Raw genomic sequence first — 17,935 nt, 5'->3', positions numbered from 1 at the left:
GTGGACGGGTATAATATCAGACTTAAAAAAAATCATTCGAAAAACCATGCGTCTCCATCAAGTTATCGTTCGATGGAGACGCATGGTATTTAGTTCTAGAATCATAAGAAAGAATTTTATTAGTAAGGTTATTTACACACGCCCGCACGTCTGTCTCGATTTAGCTAGTAAAGACTGTCCCAGAAAGTATGGACGCAACCAAAAACCGCTGCCATTTCGCAATGGTTCAAAATCTGTTAGTTTTTATGGCTGTGTCCTGTTGTTTACACTCTTCTCTAACCACTTGTGCAGTTGTTTTTTCGCTTTCATTAGTTTGTTTCGAAATGCGTGGACTTTCAGCAGAACAACGTCGACAAATTGTGTACAAATGATGCACAGAACGCGGACTGCCACTGAGAAAGATAACAAAAATGGAAGAAGTAAGTGAAAAAGCCGTGCGAAATGCAATCAGGAAGTTCGGTGAGGATAACACCTTTGAGGATAAACCGAAAACGGGTCGAAAAACGTGTTTAATCCACCTAGCAGTGAGATGATACCTTTTTTTATCAATCCGCATGCGTTTTTTGCATTTTGCGTTTTTTTAGAATTGTCATCTTCTATATCGGCTTGAATTTTAAAAACTCATCACTCTGTAATTCCAGAATCGGAAATCAGAATCGGATAAAATTCATTAATTTTGCATGAGACCATATATCCTTTAATTTGAATTTTTGTTTTTGAAATTCAATTTTTTGAGAAAACGATTGGATACTGCAATCGGAATTCAAAATCAGTGTAGCCGAAGTCAGTTAAATTCACCTGAGGAGTTGTATAGTTTACATTTCATTCAAAATGTTCGAAAATCAGTGCAGACTGACGAAAAAGGAAGATGTTTTATAGAATCTTAAGACCCTTGATTTGAATCTTAGATGGTTCTTAGATTTCATTTGAATCTTAGATCGGTTCAGCCATCTATGAGAAAAATGAGTTACACTATTTTAATTTCGTTTGACATATCATCCTGTAGCTCAGGAATCAGAAGTCAAATCCAGACGTTATTAAGGAACTTTGTTTGGAAGCACTTCTCGTATGAATCTGAGTTTGTAGAAAATGGTTGAGTCATCTCCAAGAAAATTGAGTGAAATTATTTTCCACACAAGCAATTGCTGATCTCGACGAACTGATTTGAATGGTGTCATGTTCTTCCAGCACTCATCACTGTCAATAGTTTAAATCAATATAATTATGCAATTGTTTTTAACTCGAAAATGCTGCCATCTTGGCCATCATCTGATTTACATATGTCATATTCGAACGATTATGTTGCCAAAAACGAACCGTGCTAAAATCGGTCCGAGGCAAACTGTCATGAAAAAGGATATTGTACACAGTCTTATTGGTACTTAGAAACAATTGTATGTAACAGTATAAAAAATCGTGTTTCACGTTGCTCCTAAGCATTGCATTATCATATTGCGCTCAAAATTCCTACTACTGGAATAAGGGGAAAAGTCGCTTACACAAAAATATCGATATCTCCGTTAAAAATGGACGGATTTTAACAATCTATGGCTTGTTGGATAGCTATTATCGTGCGGAATCTAAGTCTGAAAAAATATTCTGTTTTCAAGGTCAATTGTGACAGATACTGTCAAAAAACTAGAAATTTTGACATAAAACTTCGTATAACTCAAAAAGTAAACATCCGATCTCAAAACGATTCAATAGCGTTTTGGGTGACGGGAGACCTTTCATTTGCGACTAGTTTGATCAAAATCGGTCCAGCCATCTCTGAGATCTCGACCTCTTAGTTGACAACACACACACACACACACACACACACACACACACGGACATTTCCTCAGTTCGTCGAGCTGAATCGATTGCACTATGGTTTGAAACGGGAAATTAGCGTGACAAAAATATTTTCACTATTAAATATTAGTTTTTTTTGTAGTTGGAATCTTCACAAAAGTTGTTTGTTATCAAATGGCGCTCCTTTTGATATAAAATATTACTAGGGTGGTCCTTATTTAGATTGAAATCTGAAATCTAACTTTCTTAATTGAGCTCAAAAATGATTTTATTGTACAATAAAGTTATAGGAAATTTTATTTTGAGCAACTTTGCTGAAAAGAGCACCTCTCTAGCTTTTCATTTGACCGAGTTACATCAATTGTCCCGGGTAGGAGTAGGGTGGCTCCCGAAAAATCGATTTTTTTGTTCTAACGTTTTTGTGAAACGTTCTATGGAAAAGTTGTCTTCAGAAGAGTTGTTGAAATAAATATTGCGCATAATTTTGCTGAGTAAAGCTTTTTCATATGAGCTACCAGTAAAAAGTTATGATTGTTTTTTCATCAAAAACTAGTCAACCTTCAAATATCAAAATTCATTAGATGCCAGATCGATAAAAATGTATCCTATGCGGCTACTGAAAGTTCATAATATAAGTAAACATTTAAGAGAAAATTGGGAGGGTGTTTTTCTTTTAACTCATTTAAATTAGTCTTAAAAATACCTTGAAAAAACTCAAAAATATTGCATAACTCTTAAACGCCTTAACATATCAACATACTTCCTTCAGCAAAATAATAGTATCAAGTTAGCCCTACAAGTGTTCCATACATTGTCCATTCGAGAAATGAGACACACAAAAACTACAGCCGAAAATAGATTATTTGCTGAACAATTTTAATTAATTTAGTACCAAAATAACTGATTCAATTGATTTTGATTCCGTTATCGTAATGATCGTATCGTTAACATTCAAAACAAAACATAAGACAACAGTTGATTACGGTTTGGTATGTATTGAATAAATTAAGCAATGAATTATTCTAATTATTATCTAAAACTAAACATTTTGCTTGTTCGGGTAAGTCTTCTGAACTTCTCCTATTTTGTTTGTTCGACAATGCCAAGATAGGGTCTGAAGATAACAGCAGCCTTTTAAAAACATCTTCAATGTTCGCGATTCTGCTGAATTTTTTAGCATGGTGCTCTCTGAAGTTCCGGATACTTTTATTTCGAGTCTCCTGAGCTTCTTCACTAAGCATACCAAAAAGTTAAATTTGCATGTCTAATTATCGTGGCTCCATGTATCAACAATTTATGAGCAGTTTTTGATAGTGGATACCAGCCATACAACGATACATACAACGTTCGTATTTTCTCAGTGTAACCGATACGAAATATACATCAAGGAATGTTTACAAAAACGACTTCTACCCATGATTCGAAGCCACAAGGATCCTGTTGTCTTCTGGCTAGATCTTGCTTCTTGCCACTACTCGAAATCAACGGTAGAATGGTATACTACCAAAAATGTCATTTTCGTCCCGAAAGACTCCACCAAATTGCCCACAACTTCGACCAATTGAGGAATTTTGGGCATTCACGAAGGCACATCTTAGGAAACATGTCTCGGCAGCCGAAACCATTCAACAGTTCGAAAAAGATTGGAAAAAAGTGTCAAAACTTGTCGCCAAGAAGTCTGTACGAAATTGAATGAGGAACGTTCGCAAGAAGGTGCGCCAGCTAGTCTACAATGGCTAAGTAGCAAATGTTGAGAATAATATTCTGTTGTTGTAGTCTAATATTATCAGTACATCGTATAAAATTTGAATATCTAACACTTGTGAATTATTTACAGCGAAATCAAAGTGCGTCCATACTTTCTGCGATAGTCTTTGGTCTTATAGGTTGCTGTTTAATTTCATTCGGATCCGAGTTCTAGTTCCAGGACTATAGGATAAAATGTGTTTAATCATTTAGTGCGACGATGCAAAATAAAGAAAAATTCCTATTAACTTGACATATCAGGTGTACAACTTTACTTCCGCCGTTTTCCAATAGGTGGCTGTACCGGCTGAGGCTAGTCAAAATACATAGATGATAATGCCTTTAAAGTGAGTGTGTGCAGTTCCTAACGAATTGTCATCGCCGTTTCAGGGATAGTTGTTCTTGTTTTCGTATTATTCACGCTCGAAAATGTCTGTTTATGTGCCCAATTCTCGCCATTTGCGGGAAGTTTTTACTTTTCTGTTACAATTCGAAAAAACTGTAGCTGAAGCGCATCGAATGCTCTGAGAAACTTACGGTGATGCTGCTCTGAGTAAAAGAACGTGTCGGAGTGGTTTCAACGTTTTGAAAATGGTGATTTCGATGTCGAAGACAAACATGGTGGTGGAAGAGAAAAAACCTTCAAAGATGAACAACTAGAAGCATTGCTTGATGAAGATTCGTGCCAAACCAAAGAAGAGCTTGCCGAATCGTTGGGAGTGAGTCAGCAAGCCATCTCAAAACGTTTCAGGGCCCTGGGCATGATTAAGATAGAAGGAAACTGGGTGCCGTACGAGTTGAAACCGAGAGACATCGAGCGCCGTCTATTTGTATATATGTACTGCTTCAAAGACAAAATCGTAAGGGGTTTTTACATCGAATCGTAACCGGTGATGAAAAGTGGGTTCGATACGATAATCCTAAACGCAGAAAATCATGGGGAAAGCCCGGGCATGCTACTTCGTCGAAGGCAAAACCGAATATTGCATCAAGGTTATGATTTGTATTTGGTGGGATCAGCTCGGCGGATTTCCGGTTCAATGCATAGGACGCTGGTCTTACAAGCCAGTTGTCGTATGTTCGAGCCCCGGCCTGGAAGGATTCTTAGTGTCAGTAGGATCCATAGCACTAGCCATGCGATGATTCTGTACACTAAGAATCGGCTGCGAAGTCTGTTGAAACAGAAAGGCCAAATTCCACAATAGGAATGTAATGCCAGGACTTTGCTTTGGGATCAGCTCGGTGTGATTTACTACGAGCTCTTAAAACCGGGTGAAACCATCACAGGAAATCGCTACCGAACGCAACTGATGCGCCTTAGTAGCGCGCTAAACGTAAAGCGGCCACAATATCAAGACCGACATGACAAAGTCATCCTACAACACGACAATGCTCGGCCTGACGTCGCAAAAGTGGTCAAAAAGTACCTGGAAACGCTGAAATGGGAAGTCTTGCCCCACCCGCCGTATTCCCCAGATGTCGCCCCTTCTGACTTCCACCTGTCAGATCAACATTTTCAATCCTTCGAAGAGTTGGAAAAATTGATTGCTTCATGGATAGCGTCAAAAGAGGACTTCTTTTTTCGAGCCGGGATCCGAAAATTGCCGGAAAGATTTTTTCGCAATAAAGCTTCTAATTTTTAAAAAAAAACCGTCGGAAGCAAATTTGTACACCTGATCGAAAGGAAGTGAGATATTATCGTGGCATTACGAGCCTATCTGCTGCCTCCAAACTATTCGAAATAGTTGTCAGCTCTGTAGTTCTTTCTCGTACAGAAAGTTATATATCAACCGATCAGCATGGATTTATGCCTGGACGTTCCGTTAGTACAAATTTGATCGATTTTACCTCGACCTGCTTTTCGCGGATGGAGGTAAGGGTACAAATTGATGCAGTATACACCGATCTAAAGCAGCGTTAGATCGTATAGACCACCGAATTCTATTGGTGCATCACACAAGTTCATTGAATGGTTGAGTTCCTATTTGTGTGGTAGAGTCCTACGTGTACAATTGGGAACCTCAGTTTCATCCCCGTTCACGAATAAATCAGGAGTTCCGCAAGGCAGCAATATGGGTCCCTTTCTATTCGCACTGTTTTTCAACGATGCCGCTTTGCTGCTTGGTTATGGATGCAAGCTGATCTACGTCGACGATTTGAAGCTGTACTTAGTAATTCGTAATTATGAGGACTGCGTCCATCTTCAAGAGCTGCTAGATGAATTTGTCGCATGCTGTCGACGAAACCATCTTGTGATCAGCATTGCCAAATGTCAAGTAATTACATTTCACCGAATACTTCGTCCATTAATCTTCGACTACAAAATTGATGGACAAACACTTACAAGAGTTGACCGTGTTAACGACCTTGGTGTTGTATTGGATGCAAAACTCACATTCAATCAGCATCGTTCTGCTTTAATATCTAAGGCAACGAAACAACTCGGATTCGTAGCTAAAATCAGCAGAGATTTCAAGGATCCACATTGTTTGAAGGCGTTATACTGTTCCTTAGTGCGACCATTGCTGGAAAATGCCAGATTGAGCGTTTTCAGAAAAGATTTATTCGGCTTGCGCTAAGAGACCTTCCCTGGCGAAATCCCTTGGATCTGCCACCGTACCCTGATCAATGTCGCCTGTTAGGTCTTGACTCCCTGAAACGACGAAGAAAGATTCAACAAGCTGCGTTTGTGGCGAAGATTATCAACGGCGAAATCGGCTCTCTCATCGACTTCCGGGTTTCACAACGAACTCTACGATCAACAGGTTTGCTACAACGAAGATTCCATCGGACATTGCAGCGTGTACTCGAACTTTCTCCCTAGTTGAAAATTTATTCGATTTTGGCGAATCATCGCATAAGTTTGTTCAGAAAGTGTCGCAATCCTCGATTTTATAACTTGACCTTATATTCATTAAGACTTTTATTGTCAGATGGAACAAGCAAACAAATAAACAAATCTTCTAGTGATATTTTTGATAATAAAAGTAATATGAGCAAGGTATCATTATACCACTAGATGGATTCAAAAAGGTTTTGACATGAGAGATCAGTTCCAGTGAGATTGCAAAAAAATCATTGGTGAACTAAATAAATCAAAGTTGCGATTTTCGAAATTTTGACTTTTTCCCAACACTGTTCACGGTATTATCTGAGTGCTTTGAAAAATTTATCATAAAATACAGGAATAGGTTGCAATAGCTGAAAGAGAAAGTGAACAAGGAGAGATTGCCATTTGCACTTAGAATTTTTTCTAATGTTCATAATATTAAATACTTCAGTAGCAATTTGAAGCAACATCAAGTACTGTAGGACTCCGCAAAGCTTTTCGCCCAATTCAACTTGACTTGCACTCACCCACCAATTCGCAGTAGTAGCAGTTCCCAACGTGAGACGCTAAATCATCTCAGTGGCGAAGGGTGAAATAAGTCCACCGCCCACTCGAGTCAACGTTTATGAAGATAAATGGTGAAGTCGCTCCTCCATTCACGATTTCTGCGGTTACTTCGTTCGAGGTGCCGGGACACTGAAGTGGAGTAAATTCTTTACCCACTGCGGACGAGACATTCCAACCCTCATTCCGACACCACTTTCAATTTGGGCACGTTTTTCTTTTGCTTTCCAGCCACTCGGAAGCTTTCTCTCTCGCTCGCTGCAACGGAAACGGCCTCCTGCGATTATTAATGATGTTTTCTGTTTCTATTTCAACAGGCCGGAGTGACGGCTTTCAATCTAGATGACACCACATCCAATTATTCCGGAACGGCGTCGGTACGGAAGAAGAGTTTCCAGATTTACGGAGCTGCTGGTAAGTGCCACTTGTTTTTTTAGAAAACATTCTATTGTGATTCGATTCGATTGGGCAGATTCAATTTTTCTCATGCTTTGAATCGCGCGTGACTGCGTGTGTTCTAGTGCACAATTATACCATACGATCAATCCACCGGAAAATCATTCCCACGCAATTTCTGGAACTGAGTAATTATTGATAAAGCAAAAACATTACACAACGCTTCGTCATCGCAGCTAATTGGCTACATTCAGCTTCAGATACAGGTCACAGCTCGCACACGTACGCATCCGGGGGGAGAAAAATGTTACACATTCTAATCAGACACCCAGTCAGGTGGAATTCGGCCTGACGCTAATCACGATCTAATTCCGTGCACGCGTGCCAAACGGTATCCTGTCAGAAACCGGCCTACTCAGTTTAGCAAGTTTGCTTTCGCTCTCCCTTCTATCGCCCACCGGCATTTTTGGATCTCGCTGATTTCCACGCCCAAAAAGTTGAGTGGTGAAAAATGTTTTAATTTTGTTTCGATTACCTTCCGGCCCACTGCTTGGTACACGGGCAGGTGATTTTGGGAACAAAAAACTTTCGCAAGACATGTTCTATTTACATGCATCAGAACCACTCACTCACGAAAAACCGCCTGCTTAATTGCTGTGGGGTGCGCTTGACAGAAACAATCAGACCGAGAACTGATGGGGATTCAATTTTTGTTTGACTAGAACCGACCTATTCAAAGTTAAGTGAAAGCACAGCATTTCCAAATTTCCAATTGTCAAAATTTAACAATTGCAAATTCGTCAATCGGTGCTTAAACAGAGATTTCGGTTAATTCAATTGTCTGGTTGGGAAATTGCACCGTAATTCGGCAATGCAATTGTAATACGAAAAATCGTGGAATTGGGACATGAAGCATATTTTTGTGACAAAAAATTTACTGCTATTGCAACCGGAATTGAGAAATTTTCAAGTTTCGTGTTTGATGGCTAATATCGAATCAAATATCGGTGCTCAAAATAGCTATGAATATTCAGAGTAACTTTTCACGCTTTATTTCGAGAACGAAGAAAATTCGATCGAAAAATGTAAACAAGAAAACAAGAAAACAAGAAAACAAGAAAACAAGAAAACAAGAAAACAAGAAAACAAGAAAACAAGAAAACAAGAAAACAAGAAAACAAGAAAACAAGAAAACAAGAAAACAAGAAAACAAGAAAACAAGAAAACAAGAAAACAAGAAAACAAGAAAACAAGAAAACAAGAAAACAAGAAAACAAGAAAACAAGAAAACAAGAAAACAAGAAAACAAGAAAACAAGAAAACAAGAAAACAAGAAAACAAGAAAACAAGAAAACAAGAAAACAAGAAAACAAGAAAACAAGAAAACAAGAAAACAAGAAAACAAGAAAACAAGAAAACAAGAAAACAAGAAAACAAGAAAACAAGAAAACAAGAAAACAAGAAAACAAGAAAACAAGAAAACAAGAAAACAAGAAAACAAGAAAACAAGAAAACAAGAAAACAAGAAAACAAGAAAACAAGAAAACAAGAAAACAAGAAAACAAGAAAACAAGAAAACAAGAAAACAAGAAAACAAGAAAACAAGAAAACAAGAAAACAAGAAAACAAGAAAACAAGAAAACAAGAAAACAAGAAAACAAGAAAACAAGAAAACAAGAAAACAAGAAAACAAGAAAACAAGAAAACAAGAAAACAAGAAAACAAGAAAACAAGAAAACAAGAAAACAAGAAAACAAGAAAACAAGAAAACAAGAAAACAAGAAAACAAGAAAACAAGAAAACAAGAAAACAAGAAAACAAGAAAACAAGAAAACAAGAAAACAAGAAAACAAGAAAACAAGAAAACAAGAAAACAAGAAAACAAGAAAACAAGAAAACAAGAAAACAAGAAAACAATAAAAAAAAGAAAACAAGAAAACAAGAAAACAAGAAAACAAGAAAACAAGAAAACAAGAAAACAAGAAAACAAGAAAACAAGAAAACAAGAAAACAAGAAAACAAGAAAACAAGAAAACAAGAAAACAAGAAAACAAGAAAACAAGAAAACAAGAAAACAAGAAAACAAGAAAACAAGAAAACAAGAAAACAAGAAAACAATATAAAGAAACAAAGAAACAAAGAAACAAAGAAACAAAGAAACAAAGAAACAAAGAAACAAAGAAACAAAGAAACAAAGAAACAAAGAAACAAAGAAACAAAGAAACAAAGAAACAAAGAAACAAAGAAACAAAGAAACAAAGAAACAAAGAAACAAAGAAACAAAGAAACAAAGAAACAAAGAAACAAAGAAACAAAGAAACAAAGAAACAAAGAAACAAAGAAACAAAGAAACAAAGAAACAAAGAAACAAAGAAACAAAGAAACAAAGAAACAAAGAAACAAAGAAACAAAGAAACAAAGAAACAAAGAAACAAAGAAACAAAGAAACAAAGAAACAAAGAAACAAAGAAACAAAGAAACAAAGAAACAAAGAAACAAAGAAACAAAGAAACAAAGAAACAAAGAAACAAAGAAACAAAGAAACAAAGAAACAAAGAAACAAAGAAACAAAGAAACAAAGAAACAAAGAAACAAAGAAACAAAGAAACAAAGAAACAAAGAAACAAAGAAACAAAGAAACAAAGAAACAAAGGAACAAAGAAACAAAACAAAGAAACAAAGAAACAAAGAAACAAAGAAACAAAGAAACAAAGAAACAAAGAAACAAAGAAACAAAGAAACAAAGAAACAAAGAAACAAAGAAACAAAGAAACAAAGAAACAAAGAAACAAAGAAACAAAGAAACAAAGAAACAAAGAAACAAAGAAACAAAGAAACAAAGAAACAAAGAAACAAAGAAACAAAGAAACAAAGAAACAAAGAAACAAAGAAACAAAGAAACAAAGAAACAAAGAAACAAAGAAACAAAGAAACAAAGAAACAAAGAAACAAAGAAACAAAGAAACAAAGAAACAAAGAAACAAAGAAACAAAGAAACAAAGAAACAAAGAAACAAAGAAACAAAGAAACAAAGAAACAAAGAAACAAAGAAACAAAGAAACAAAGAAACAAAGAAACAAAGAAACAAAGAAACAAAGAAACAAAGAAACAAAGAAACAAAGAAACAAAGAAACAAAGAAACAAAGAAACAAAGAAACAAAGAAACAAAGAAACAAAGAAACAAAGAAACAAAGAAACAAAGAAACAAAGAAACAAAGAAACAAAGAAACAAAGAAACAAAGAAACAAAGAAACAAAGAAACAAAGAAACAAAGAAACAAAGAAACAAAGAAACAAAGAAACAAAGAAACAAAGAAACAAAGAAACAAAGAAACAAAGAAACAAAGAAACAAAGAAACAAAGAAACAAAGAAACAAAGAAACAAAGAAACAAAGAAACAAAGAAACAAAGAAACAAAGAAACAAAGAAACAAAGAAACAAAGAAAGAAAGAAACAAAGAAACAAAGAAACAAAGAAACAAAGAAACAAAGAAACAAAGAAACAAAGAAACAAAGAAACAAAGAAACAAAGAAACAAAGAAACAAAGAAACAAAGAAACAAAGAAACAAAGAAACAAAGAAACAAAGAAACAAAGAAACAAAGAAACAAAGAAACAAAGAAACAAAGAAACAAAGAAACAAAGAAACAAAGAAACAAAGAAACAAAGAAACAAAGAAACAAAGAAACAAAGAAACAAAGAAACAAAGAAACAAAGAAACAAAGAAACAAAGAAACAAAGAAACAAAGAAACAAAGAAACAAAGAAACAAAGAAACAAAGAAACAAAGAAACAAAGAAACAAAGAAACAAAGAAACAAAGAAACAAAGAAACAAAGAAACAAAGAAACAAAGAAACAAAGAAACAAAGAAACAAAGAAACAAAGAAACAAAGAAACAAAGAAACAAAGAAACAAAGAAACAAAGAAACAAAGAAACAAAGAAACAAAGAAACAAAGAAACAAAGAAACAAAGAAACAAAGAAACAAAGAAACAAAGAAACAAAGAAACAAAGAAACAAAGAAACAAAGAAACAAAGAAACAAAGAAACAAAGAAACAAAGAAACAAAGAAACAAAGAAACAAAGAAACAAAGAAACAAAGAAACAAAGAAACAAAGAAACAAAGAAACAAAGAAACAAAGAAACAAAGAAACAAAGAAACAAAGAAACAAAGAAACAAAGAAACAAAGAAACAAAGAAACAAAGAAACAAAGAAACAAAGAAACAAATTAACAAGGAAACAAAGAAACAAAGAAACAAAGAAACAAAGAAACAAAGAAACAAAGAAACAAAGAAACAAAGAAACAAAGAAACAAAGAAACAAAGAAACAAAGAAACAAAGAAACAAAGAAACAAAGAAACAAAGAAACAAAGAAACAAAGAAACAAAAAAAAAACCGTAAAACAGTAAAACAGTAAAACAGTAAAACAGTAAAACAGTAAAACAGTAAAACAGTAAAACAGTAAAACAGTAAAACAGTAAAACAGTAAAACAGTAAAACAGTAAAACAGTAAAACAGTAAAACAGTAAAACAGTAAAACAGTAAAACAGTAAAACAGTAAAACAGTAAAACAGTAAAACAGTAAAACAGTAAAACAGTAAAACAGTAAAACAGTAAAACAGTAAAACAGTAAAACAGTAAAACAGTAAAACAGTAAAACAGTAAAACAGTAAAACAGTAAAACAGTAAAACAGTAAAACAGTAAAACAGTAAAACAGTAAAACAGTAAAACAGTAAAACAGTAAAACAGTAAAACAGTAAAACAGTAAAACAGTAAAACAGTAAAACAGTAAAACAGTAAAACAGTAAAACAGTAAAACAGTAAAACAGTAAAACAGTAAAACAGTAAAACAGTAAAACAGTAAAACAGTAAAACAGTAAAACAGTAAAACAGTAAAACAGTAAAACAGTAAAACAGTAAAACAGTAAAACAGTAAAACAGTAAAACAGTAAAACAGTAAAACAGTAAAACAGTAAAACAGTAAAACAGTAAAACAGTAAAACAGTAAAACAGTAAAACAGTAAAACAGTAAAACAGTAAAACAGTAAAACAGTAAAACAGTAAAACAGTAAAACAGTAAAACAGTAAAACAGTAAAACAGTAAAACAGTAAAACAGTAAAACAGTAAAGCAGTAAAACAGTAAAACAGTAAAACAGTAAAGCAGTAAAACAGTAAAACAGTAAAACAGTAAAACAGTAAAACAGTAAAACAGTAAAACAGTAAAACAGTAAAACAGTAAAACAGTAAAACAGTAAAACAGTAAAACAGTAAAACAGTAAAACAGTAAAACAGTAAAACAGTAAAACAGTAAAACAGTAAAACAGTAAAACAGTAAAACAGTAAAACAGTAAAACAGTAAAACAGTAAAACAGTAAAACAGTAAAACAGTAAAACAGTAAAACAGTAAAACAGTAAAACTGTAAAACAGTAAAACAGTAAAACAGTAAAACAGTAAAACAGTAAAACAGTAAAAACAGTAAAAACAGTAAAAACAGTAAAAACAGTAAAAACAGTAAAAACAGTAAAAACAGTAAAAACAGTAAAAACAGTAAAAACAGTAAAAACAGTAAAAACAGTAAAAACAGTAAAAACAGTAAAAACAGTAAAAACAGTAAAAACAGTAAAAACAGTAAAAACAGTAAAAACAGTAAAAACAGTAAAAACAGTAAAAACAGTAAAAACAGTAAAAACAGTAAAAACAGTAAAAACAGTAAAAACAGTAAAAACAGTAAAAACAGTAAAAACAGTAAAAACAGTAAAAACAGTAAAAACAGTAAAAACAGTAAAAACAGTAAAAACAGTAAAAACAGTAAAAACAGTAAAAACAGTAAAAACAGTAAAAACAGTAAAAACAGTAAAAACAGTAAAAACAGTAAAAACAGTAAAAACAGTAAAAACAGTAAAAACAGTAAAAACAGTAAAAACAGTAAAAACAGTAAAAACAGTAAAAACAGTAAAAACAGTAAAAACAGTAAAAACAGTAAAAACAGTAAAAACAGTAAAAACAGTAAAAACAGTAAAAACAGTAAAAACAGTAAAAACAGTAAAAACAGTAAAAACAGTAAAAACAGTAAAAACAGTAAAAACAGTAAAAACAGTAAAAACAGTAAAAACAGTAAAGAGTAAAAACAGTAAAAACAGTAAAAACAGTAAAAACAGTAAAAACAGTTAAAAGTAAAAACAGTAAAAACAGTAAAAACAGTAAAAACAGTAAAAACAGTAAAAACAGTAAAAACAGTAAAAACAGTAAAAACAGTAAAAACAGTAAAAACAGTAAAAACAGTAAAAACAGTAAAAACAGTAAAAACAGTAAAAACAGTAAAAACAGTAAAAACAGTAAAAACAGTAAAAACAGTAAAGAGTAAAAACAGTAAAAACAGTAAAAACAGTAAAAACAGTAAAAACAGTAAAAACAGTAAAAACAGTAAAAACAGTAAAAACAGTAAAGAGTAAAAACAGTAAAAACAGTAAAAACAGTAAAAACAGTAAAAACAGTAAAAACAGTAAAAACAGTAAAAACAGTAAAAACAGTAAAAACAGTAAAAACAGTAAAAACAGTAAAAACAGTAAAAACTGAACAGAACTGAACAGAACTGAACAGAACTGAACAGAACTGAACAGAACTGAACAGAACTGAACAGAACTGAACAGAACTGAACAGAACTGAACAGAACTGAACAGAACTGAACAGAACTGAACAGAACTGAACAGAACTGAACAGAACTGAACAGAACTGAACAGAACTGAACAGAACTGAACAGAACTGAACAGAACTGAACAGAACTGAACAGAACTGAACAGAACTGAACAGAACTGAACAGAACTGAACAGAACTGAACAGAACTGAACAGAACTGAACAGAACTGAACAGAACTGAACAGAACTGAACAGAACTGAACAGAACTGAACAGAACTGAACAGAACTGAACAGAACTGAACAGAACTGAACAGAACTGAACAGAACTGAACAGAACTGAACAGAACTGAACAGAACTGAACAGAACTGAACAGAACTGAACAGAACTGAACAGAACTGAACAGAACTGAACAGAACTGAACAGAACTGAACAGAACTGAACAGAACTGAACAGAACTGAACAGAACTGAACAGAACTGAACAGAACTGAACAGAACTGAACAGAACTGAACAGAACTGAACAGAACTGAACAGAACTGAACAGAACTGAACAGAACTGAACAGAACTGAACAGAACTGAACAGAACTGAACAGAACTGAACAGAACTGAACAGAACTGAACAGAACTGAACAGAACTGAACAGTACTGAACAGAACTGAACAGAACAATTTTTACATTCCGTTCCATCGATTGTCCAGTGGTTGAAAATCAGTTGACGGAGTAACCGAGAGCAAATAGCAGCCTGTTTTCAGATCTGATCGATTGCGACATTCAAGACGGTTCGGTATTTTCGGAATCATAAGTCACAATGGTAACCACAAAGTGGTTGTCTGCTGCTTCGCAACATAAACCCCGGACGAAATGGTTTGAAAATAGAAACCGACCAGTTTGATGTAATTTATCACGACCGAGCGTACCCAGGTCAGGATTAAATGAAACAGACGGAAAAAGGATTCTCTGAAGGCACACAAAAGCGGTCCACAATCGGTCGGGCCATCGTTCAATGGCTTCAATCTTCACAGCAGAGCCCAGACAGCCTTCCCGATGGGGCTTCCCACGCCATTGATGTGCCGTTCGTAAAAGGTAAGAAGCTTCTGTGGAGTAATCATGGTGGTAAACAGAGAAAAGAGAACACAGTATCTCAGTTTTGTAAGTGCGTAAAGCAAAAAAAAATAATATAAAATAAGAGCAAGCGACATCAAAGATGCTACAACATTGAATATTTATCTAAAGGGATGAAGGATGAGAAATGGGAGAACCGACCGGTTAGGCTGAATCCTTTTTTAGACTCTAGCTACCACCTCATCATTGCCTTGGTCACTTTTTCATGGGCTTCCTTCATGGCCCGATTCTGCCGGATCAAATGCTGCGATGGTCCTTCCAGATGGGATTGAAAACTCTTGAAATTGGATGATTAAGAAACCTCAACGAGCATGTCGGAAAGAGAAATCACTCTTCGGAAAAAAAAGCTCCGGTTTCCGCTATTCTGGGAGATTATTTGCGAGTGCGTGTGTGTGTGTGCGTATGTCGGCCCTACAATGTGGAGTGTTACTACATTTTCAGATCATTGAATTCGATATCGGCCGGCCAAGTAAAGTGGATTGAAGGTGTATTTATGCGAGTCTCACGAGTTCTCTGAAGCGATTCGTTTTCTTTGTGCTTCGATTTATTCTATTACTTTATCCCTTTCCGTCGTCGTCAGATTGAGGCTTTTCGATTTGATCGAGCAAACTCCTTTCAACCGGAAAATGCCACACAACAAGAGAGTGGTTGGAGTAAAAAAGAAAATCAAATATCGAATAACGGGTTAAGGCATTTCCACACTACCGGGATCAGTGGCCAGTGGCTAGCCAAAATCTGACACAAATTTGGGACATAATTTAATCGACATCCGTGCTTTGATCCCGGCAAAGTTCAGACTGCTGTGAGATTACCGAATTAATCTACGTAGGCGATGAGCTTTCGGCTTTCATAATTCCCAGGACAGAGCGCAATGTCACGTTCGAACCTCATTTACATCTAAATTGATCCAAGCAACCAGCCTGAATATCCTTTGACGAAAATGTCTGTTTGATTTTGAATCATAGCAGCAGTAGCAGTCATAATTTTGTTATGCTGATTCCGATTTTTGGTAAACAAATGAGGAAATACACACACACACACACACACACACACACACACACACACACACACACACACACACACACACACACACACACACACACACACACACACACACACACACACACACACACACACACACACACACACACACACACACACACACACACACACACACACACACACACTTCAATCAGTTCAGTTTGTGTGACTTAATTCTTGATTAAAAGTCAAACAGTTCCCCGGTAGAACACGTGTTTGCCCTACCAAAAGCATATGCAAAAACGTGCTTATGATTACGGATCCGAACGATAACGTAATCCAACTATCAAACTGAAACTCAGATTCTGTTACCGAAACCCCTTCCATGAATGCTCCATCCAATCAAGGTGAGTACTGATTAGAAAAAGAACCAAAATTAAACAACATTTGTCCTAATTGAAAAAATTCCACTGCCACTCACAGCGAAAAACTGAAATTTAAGATTTATAAAAAAATATAATTGAAATCGAAAAATATTTTTTTTTTTTCGGTGCAGCTGACGCCAAGCGCTCATTTGAGTTCCTCTCAACCAGTTACCTACGATGGAGACAAACATAAAAGCAACTCAAATTAGAACTAATTTGAGCGTTTTTTCTTCTTCCACTGACCTGCACCGATGCTAGTCGGACAGAGAACCGACACCGTTCCGAATAGAAAATTCAATTATTTGAAACTCTTTTTTTTCCTCTGTTTACTTTCTACTGAAACTTTGACAGCTGTGTAGTTCAGCTTCTTCCAGTGGTGGGTGAGTTTCTGCTGGTGCTCACGGTGGTGACGGACTTCAGGTCAGTGCTGTCAACTGTTTTTTCCAAAAATCTGTATTTGGCGAAAAAATCTATCTGTACAATATCTTTCTCGAAAAATCAAACATCGATTTAGTGCGGAAACTGATTTTGCGACCAAAAAAAGGTGGCTCGACCTGGTTTAACCCTGTGGAATCCAACACAAAAACTGAAAATCGGTATTTATCTGTATGAAAATTGAAATATCGGTATTTTGAGAGAGCATATCTGTATTCCTGTATCGAGTCCAAAAATCGGTATAAATACCGAGAAATCGGTATAGTTGGCAGCGCTGCTTCAGGTAGAGACTACATTTTATGTCTTCAGAAATTTAGTTTTTCCATTTCTCGGGTAATTTTTCAAGAGGGCGTATAAGCAAGTGACAGTTTCTCATTGTTTACTTTCTCTTCTGTAAATTACCAAGCGGTTTCCACATTTATCACTCAATTTTTTGCATGAAATGATACCCGAAACTTTCGACTTTCAAACAGAGTAGTGATATCAAAGGAAATCTGTTTTAATCACATCACAATAATCGAAAGAGAGAGTGATTAAAGAGAAACTGTTACTTGCTTATACACCCTTTTGAAAAATTACCCGGGATTTGTGCAACGATCCATGGCTCACTTTGATTGTCATGGTCTGCGATCGGTTATTGTAAATAAAGGTATGCGATGCGATTATGGAATGAGTTCTGTGCGAATCAGGAATAAACTAAAGCTTCTGTTGGGTTTAAAACTCTCACCATGGAACTAATTTTAGAGTCTTTCGTTTATTTTGGTAGCAAAACTTCCAACCGGAATCAAATAGGGTCATTTTTCTGATCCCCATTGGTTTAGAAATTGGATCCGGGGAAACGGCCTTTTCATCGTTAGTCTAATCCCATTCAACGTTACCTTGTCCCATATTTTAATACCCTTATCTTTTCTAGCTTCTAGTCTAGTCTAGTCTAGTCTAGTCTAGTCTAGTCTAGTCTAGTCTAGTCTAGTCTAGTCTAGTCTAGTCTAGTCTAGTCTAGTCTAG

The 17,935-nt window shown here is 34.9% G+C and overlaps 1 protein-coding gene across 4 annotated transcripts in view; it reads left to right on the top strand.

Annotated features, from left to right (window-relative positions):
- LOC131430220 (adenylate cyclase type 6) overlaps window positions 1–17,935 on the top strand; it is a 387,241-nt gene that overhangs the window by 200,759 nt on the left and 168,547 nt on the right. For all 4 annotated transcript variants that reach the window (XM_058594974.1, XM_058594977.1, XM_058594975.1 and 1 more), the window contains one exon: window positions 7,252–7,348. In XM_058594974.1, the coding sequence (XP_058450957.1) occupies window positions 7,252–7,348 (97 nt within the window). The remainder of the gene's footprint in view (window positions 1–7,251; window positions 7,349–17,935) is intronic.

This window comes from Malaya genurostris, chromosome 2 (genome assembly GCF_030247185.1).
Source record: "Malaya genurostris strain Urasoe2022 chromosome 2, Malgen_1.1, whole genome shotgun sequence".
NCBI classification, from domain to species: Eukaryota; Metazoa; Arthropoda; class Insecta; order Diptera; family Culicidae; genus Malaya; species Malaya genurostris.
Note: the sequence above shows the minus strand (reverse complement) of the source record. Positions and strands in the feature narration are given on the sequence as shown.